Source organism: Felis catus, chromosome B4, assembly GCF_018350175.1.
Source record: "Felis catus isolate Fca126 chromosome B4, F.catus_Fca126_mat1.0, whole genome shotgun sequence".
Lineage (NCBI taxonomy): Eukaryota > Metazoa > Chordata > Mammalia > Carnivora > Felidae > Felis > Felis catus.
This window is the reverse complement of record NC_058374.1, coordinates 39,530,077-39,535,900: the sequence shown is the minus strand read 5'-3', so window position 1 is coordinate 39,535,900 and position 5,824 is coordinate 39,530,077. Positions and strand designations below refer to the sequence as shown.

At 49.7% G+C, this 5,824-nt stretch overlaps 1 protein-coding gene across 1 annotated transcript; it reads right to left on the bottom strand.

Annotated features, from left to right (window-relative positions):
• Positions 1–890: 890 nt before the first annotated feature.
• LOC111559873 lies at positions 891–3,977 on the bottom strand. Its single transcript, XM_023252086.2, has one exon. The coding sequence runs from the start codon at positions 2,346–2,348 to the stop codon at positions 1,170–1,172; it is 1,179 nt and encodes a 392-aa protein (XP_023107854.2). The 5' UTR covers positions 2,349–3,977; the 3' UTR covers positions 891–1,169.
• Between the last annotated feature and the right edge of the window lie 1,847 nt (positions 3,978–5,824).

The following is a 5,824-nucleotide window of genomic DNA, read 5'->3' as shown; positions in this document are numbered from 1 at the left end:
GTTTTTGATAGTTTTCCCCTCTGCAGTTAACAGTCCCCTCTCTCTGTATATAGCTCCATGTATGTGGGTTGTAGCAAAAGCATATCTGCTATCGGTATACACGTTTAGTCTCTTGTCTTTTCCCAAAGTCAGTGCCTTGGTTAAGGCCTCAAGTTCAGCCCGTTGGGCAGAGGTGCCAGCTGGCAAAAGCTCTGCCCAAACAGTCTCAGTTTCAGTTGTGACTGCTGCCCCCACGTACCTTTGACCCTGATGTACAAAGCTGCTGCCGTCAGTGAACCAGGTAACCTCGGCGTCTGGTAGCGGGTGATCCTGTAAATCTTCCCGAACTCCGTGAACCTGTGCCAATATCTCAGCGCAGTCATGGAGGGGGGTATCCAAGTCTGGGTCTGGTAACAGGGAGGCAGGGTTTAGTGTTCGGGGGGGAGCATAAATGATTCTGAGGGGATTTAATAATAGTCCCCGGTAGTGAACCAGTCGGACGTTACTTATCCATCGGTCAGGAGGTTGTTTGAGGACTCTCTCGATGGCATGAGGGGTTGTAACATGTAACTCTTGTCCCATAGTTAATTTATCAGCATCCTTTACCATTAGAGCTGTAGCAGCGATCATACGGAGTCAAGGGGGCCAGCCAGCCGCTACTGGGTCCAGTCTTTTTGAAAGATAGGCAACGGGCCTGGGCCATGGGCCAAGGACTTGTGTCAGCACTGCTTTGGCTACCCCTTTATTTTCATCTACGAAGAGATGAAAGGGTTTGGAGACATCGGGGAGCCCTAAGGCTGGTGCCGACAACAGGGTGAGCTTAATTTGCTGGAAAGCCCGCTCAGTTTCCCCTGTCCATTCAAAGGGCACCTGTTCTCGGGTGACCAGGTAAAGAGGCTTCTTGCATTTTTCTTTTTAGGGCATTCTCGGGCCCAATGGCCTTTTTCTTTGCAATAGGCACATTGGTCCTTATCTAGGGGCTTTTGGACAACAGCGGCCAGGACTTTGGTCATTTCCTCGGTGGCTTTAAGTTGCCTGTCCTCTGGAGTCTCTCTATTATTATAGACACGCTGGGCAATGCGGAGTAAGTCCTGAATCTGTTTTCCCCCCTTTTCCTCTAGTTTCTGGAGTTTCTTTTTAATATCAGTGGCTGCCTGATTTACAAAGGCCATTACAACAGCAGCTTGGTTTTAGGGGGCCTCGGGGTCCATGGGGGTATACTGTCTGAAGGTTTTCATCAGTCTTTCTAAATAAGTAGCGGGGCTCTCTGTCTTACCTTGTATTACTGAATACACTTTTGCCAAATTAGTGGGCTTGCGTGCAGCAGCCCGGAGACCCGCCATTAGAGTCTGGCGATAAATGCGCAGCCGTCCCCTACCTTCTGCCGTGTTGTAGTCCCAGCCATCCTGTGGGGGTCGGGTCAAGGGAAAAGCTGCATTAATGAGATCAAGGTTAGCAGTGGGTTGGCCATCGTCTCCAGGAACCAGCTTTCTTGCTTCCAATTGAATTCTTTCTCGCTCCTCGGTGAACAGGATTCGGAGGAGCTGCTGACGATCATCCCAGGTGGGTTGGTGGGTAAACATAACGCTGTCTAAGAGACTTATTAAATCTTTAGGGTTGTCAGAAAATTGGGCATTCTGGGTTTTCCAGTTATATAGGTCACTGGTAGAGAAGGGCCAGTATTGAAGTCGGGGGTTCCCCGTATCATCGGGAGGCCCTGTTTCCCGTAAGGGTAAAGCTATGGTGGAGTCAGGAAGGCGGAGTCCTGGCTCATGAGGGGCCCGCCTACCGCTATGTCCAGCCGGACTTTGGATTTCGTCCCCTCTAGGCATGGGCGCGGGTTGAGCCTCCCTATCTTCTAATCTTTCTATGGGCTGAGCTACGGGAGGCTCTGCCGGCGCGGCAGGGATAGGAGCAGCTTGCGGAATAAGAGGGGGAACCTGGTAAGGGGGTGAGCCAAGGGAAAGTAAATCTTGGCTGTCGGGGAGAACAGGGGGTGCAGTTGGAGTTGGCGGCTTGGGAGGGTTGATAGGTTTAGCCGCTAGAATTCTGCATGGCCCTGTTGTTAAGAAAGAGGCCATCCAGGGAGGTGGGTTTTCTACTAAATCTTGCCACACCAGAATATAGGGAATCTGATCCGAGTGACCTTCTTTCCCTGGTAGGAAAATTTTTGATTTTACTTTAAGGACCACAGGGAGGCAGAAGGTTCCCTCTGTAGGCCAATTGACCCCAAAGGTGGGCCATTCAGAGCGGCAATAGGTGATCAACTTCCTTTTGCGAATGTCTAGGCTTAAGTTGTGTCCTCTAGCTTTTATGTCCCTGAAGTTGGTGAGAAGGAGGGAGAGAGGGGTGCTCTGCGTTTGGCCCATGTTATGATTCTGAGGAAGAGGAGAAGAGAAGGGGACGCGGGCAGCACGGACGTGGGGGAGGGGGCGCCGCTGGCCAGGGGGTGGGAGGGAAAGCCGCAGGGAGCTGAGGAAGGAGGAGAGAGGAACAAAGGATGGAATAATTAATTCTGATCAACCGATAAAACACTTAATTCCAATAAAACATCCGACCCATGAAAGAAAAACAAGAACAAGAATCTTTCGCAGCGGTTCCAACTTTCTGGTCTCGGCCAGCCGAACAGAAAGGGTTATGGCTAGGACGGCAGTAATTACAAGGGCCCAGGGGTGACAATACATTTAGACTGACATAGAAGCACTCGCGTACTCGCCCGTCCGCGTCCCTCGCGGGAACTTAGGTGCCTCTTAGCATGGGCGGGCAGGTATAAACCCCCTGCTTGGATCAAAATAAATTTTGACCGCCTTAAGCCGTATGAGGATCACCGCGGAAGTCGGGTTAGAGCCCACTCGAATCCCGTAGCTTATGCTGTGGGACTACACATAGGGGAAGTCAGGCGCGTGCCCTGACTCCCAACAATCATTCCAGTCGATTTAACAGACACACAGACACACATCACATCAAAATATGGATAACAATTGGCATGCCTAGATGGTTTTTTCTTTTAGACACCTAGAGATATTTCTTAGCACTCTGGAAGTTCATAGAGAAAATGAAAGTATTTAGTTCGCAGGCGCGTTGGGCGTAAGCAGCCCACAGAAAAGAATCCCGATGGGCCAAAAAAGGCCCCCGATGGACCAAGAAGGTCCCCAGATGGACCAAGAAGGTCCCCAGATGGGCCAAGAAGGCCCCCAGATGGACCAAGAAGGTCCCCAGATGGGCCAAGAAGGCCCCCAGACGGACCAAGAAGGTCCCCAGACGGACCAAGAAGGTCCCCAGATGGGCCAAGAAGGCCCCCAGACGGGCCAAGAAGGCCCCCAGACGGACCAAGAAGGCCCCCAGACGGACCAAGAAGGTCCCCAGACGGACCAAGAAGGTCCCCAGACGGGCCAAGAAGGCCCCAGATGGACCAAGAAGGTCCCCAGACGGACCAAGAAGGTCCCCAGACGGGCCAAGAAGGCCCCCAGATGGGCCAAGAAGGCCCCCAGACGGACCAAGAAGGCCCCCAGACGGACCAAGAAGGTCCCCAGACGGACCAAGAAGGTCCCCAGACGGGCCAAGAAGGCCCCAGATGGACCAAGAAGGTCCCCAGACGGACCAAGAAGGTCCCCAGACGGGCCAAGAAGGCCCCCAGATGGGCCAAGAAGGCCCCCAGATCCAGTCAGTGGACGTCTCCAACTGACACCGGCTGGGTGCCCTATAGCGCGTCCGCCAGGGTCACACCAGCTTCCAGACAGAACCGGTTCTCCAGAGAAGAAACACAGATCAGAGAGAAAAGGAAGAACGTTAGAGCCGGCTTACTTACCGATCGGAATCAGATACGACCCGTTGACCAGAAGTCTGGTGGGCTCGGAGGAGATCTCGGTGGGACCTCCAAATGTAATGCCCGAAGTTCCGAAACCTCCCACAAAAGTCCACCAGAGTCGTAAGTCAAAGCCAAGCGGCAAGGGTCGTTTATTGCAGGTTCGAACCTGGTCCTCTGCGCACTCGTCGCCGGTGACGCAAGAGGCCACGATCAGGGTTGGTACAGCGTTTTTATAGACAGAGACAAATAGCACAGGGGAGGTTTCAAATTATGAGGGGCCTGATTAGTTGATTTTAAAGTAAGGACATTTGTTGTTCTCTGATTGGGCGTCCTTTGTCTGTCCTTTGGCGGGAAGGCTTTGTCCGTTACTTGTGGCGGGAGGAAAAAAGGGGGAAGGGGGAAGGGGGTAGGCTAGGTGAGGAATGTGCTAAGCAAGCAGGTTTACAGAAGCGAGAAATGCCGGTTAGTTTATGTACAATCACTCATTCCATTACATATCAGACTACATTTAGGAAGGTTTACAACCCATTCTACTACACAGCGGGTTACATTCAGGAAAGGCCTCACAATGCTCGTAGCAAACAGCAAGCAAAACAGACTTCTCAGCAATTGTATTTCTTATCAAAGATCCATAATAAGCAGAAAAGAGAACCTAGCTTTAAACTAAGGCAGGGCTGTCATTTGGATTGTTCCTTTCAGGATCAGCCTAGGAAGAGGCGCCATGGGGAGACAAAGCAGAGTGTGTTTAGGAACTGGAAGGCTAGTGCAGGTAGGAGGCAGAATCTGAAGGAGAACAGTGGAGAGGGATGACGCAGAAGTGGGCTGGGCCCATACCACACCAGTCTTTGGACATTTTCCTGGGAGCCACAGGAAACAACAGAAGAGTTAGAAGCTGGGGGCGGGGGGAGGTGGGTGGGTTATAATCATTTTTGGAGAGGTCATGTTAGCAGCATGGAGGAGAAAGGAGCTGGATGCCAGGACCCCAGTGTCTGTACTTTGCAGCCCAGCAAGGGCTAGATGTGATAGATGCAGATTGTAGCCTGGGTGAGGATCTAACAGTTGAGGAAAGTGAACAGATCTGAAAGCCCTTTAGGAGACAAAATTAATAATAGCCTTTGGAAGTCTATTGCCGATGAAGGAGGGAGAGAGAAGACAGTTTCAAGGATCACTCACAAGTTCTGTCCTTTGATACTCTGTTGATTTATTCATGCACGTTGTAGACACTATTCTTGCTTGCTTGGCATCTTTTTTCTTCCTTCCTTCCTGGAACTATTAGAACCTGCTTGTCATGACAGGAGCCCACAGGACTAGACACTTTCCCAGCAGTTAAGGCAGGGCATGGGACCTGGATCTGGACAGTGGACTGGGACTGTAGCATGTTTGCTTTGTATTGCTTCTATAGACCATCATCCCCATTTTATTTTAAGGTGAAGAGTTTAGGATTTGGGCTCAGACTGTCTTGGTTAAGTCCTGACTTTCTCATTCGCCATGTATAATCTTTAATATATCACTTAGTTTCGATTTTCTTATATGGAATATGGATAACATTGCTCCCAGGAAAATGTCCCCAAATAATGCCCAACTCTCAGATTTGCTGAGGATTTAATAAGATAGCAGATGTAAAAGTACTTTAAAAAGTAAAGTGTTACAAATACAAATATCATGCTTTCTACTAACATTGATTAAAAAAAGAAGAAATATTTGGATCATTTCCGCTCTTGGTAGCAAAAATTAATAATAGTAGTTACCATTTACTGTGCCAAGACATGGTATACTTTACAAGTATTGTGTTTTTATTTACTTTTTATTTTTTTAGAGAGCGAGAGAGAGTACATGCAGGCACTAGAGGGAGAAAGAGAATCCCAAGCAGGCACAGAGCCTGACGTGGGCCTCATTCTCACCACCCTGAGATTATGACCTGAGCTGAAATCAAGAGTCAGACGCTCAACCAACTGAGCCACCCAGGTGCCCCAATATTATCTAGTTTTAAGCTTCACCACAACCTTTTTTTTTTAATTTTTATTAAACATTTATTTA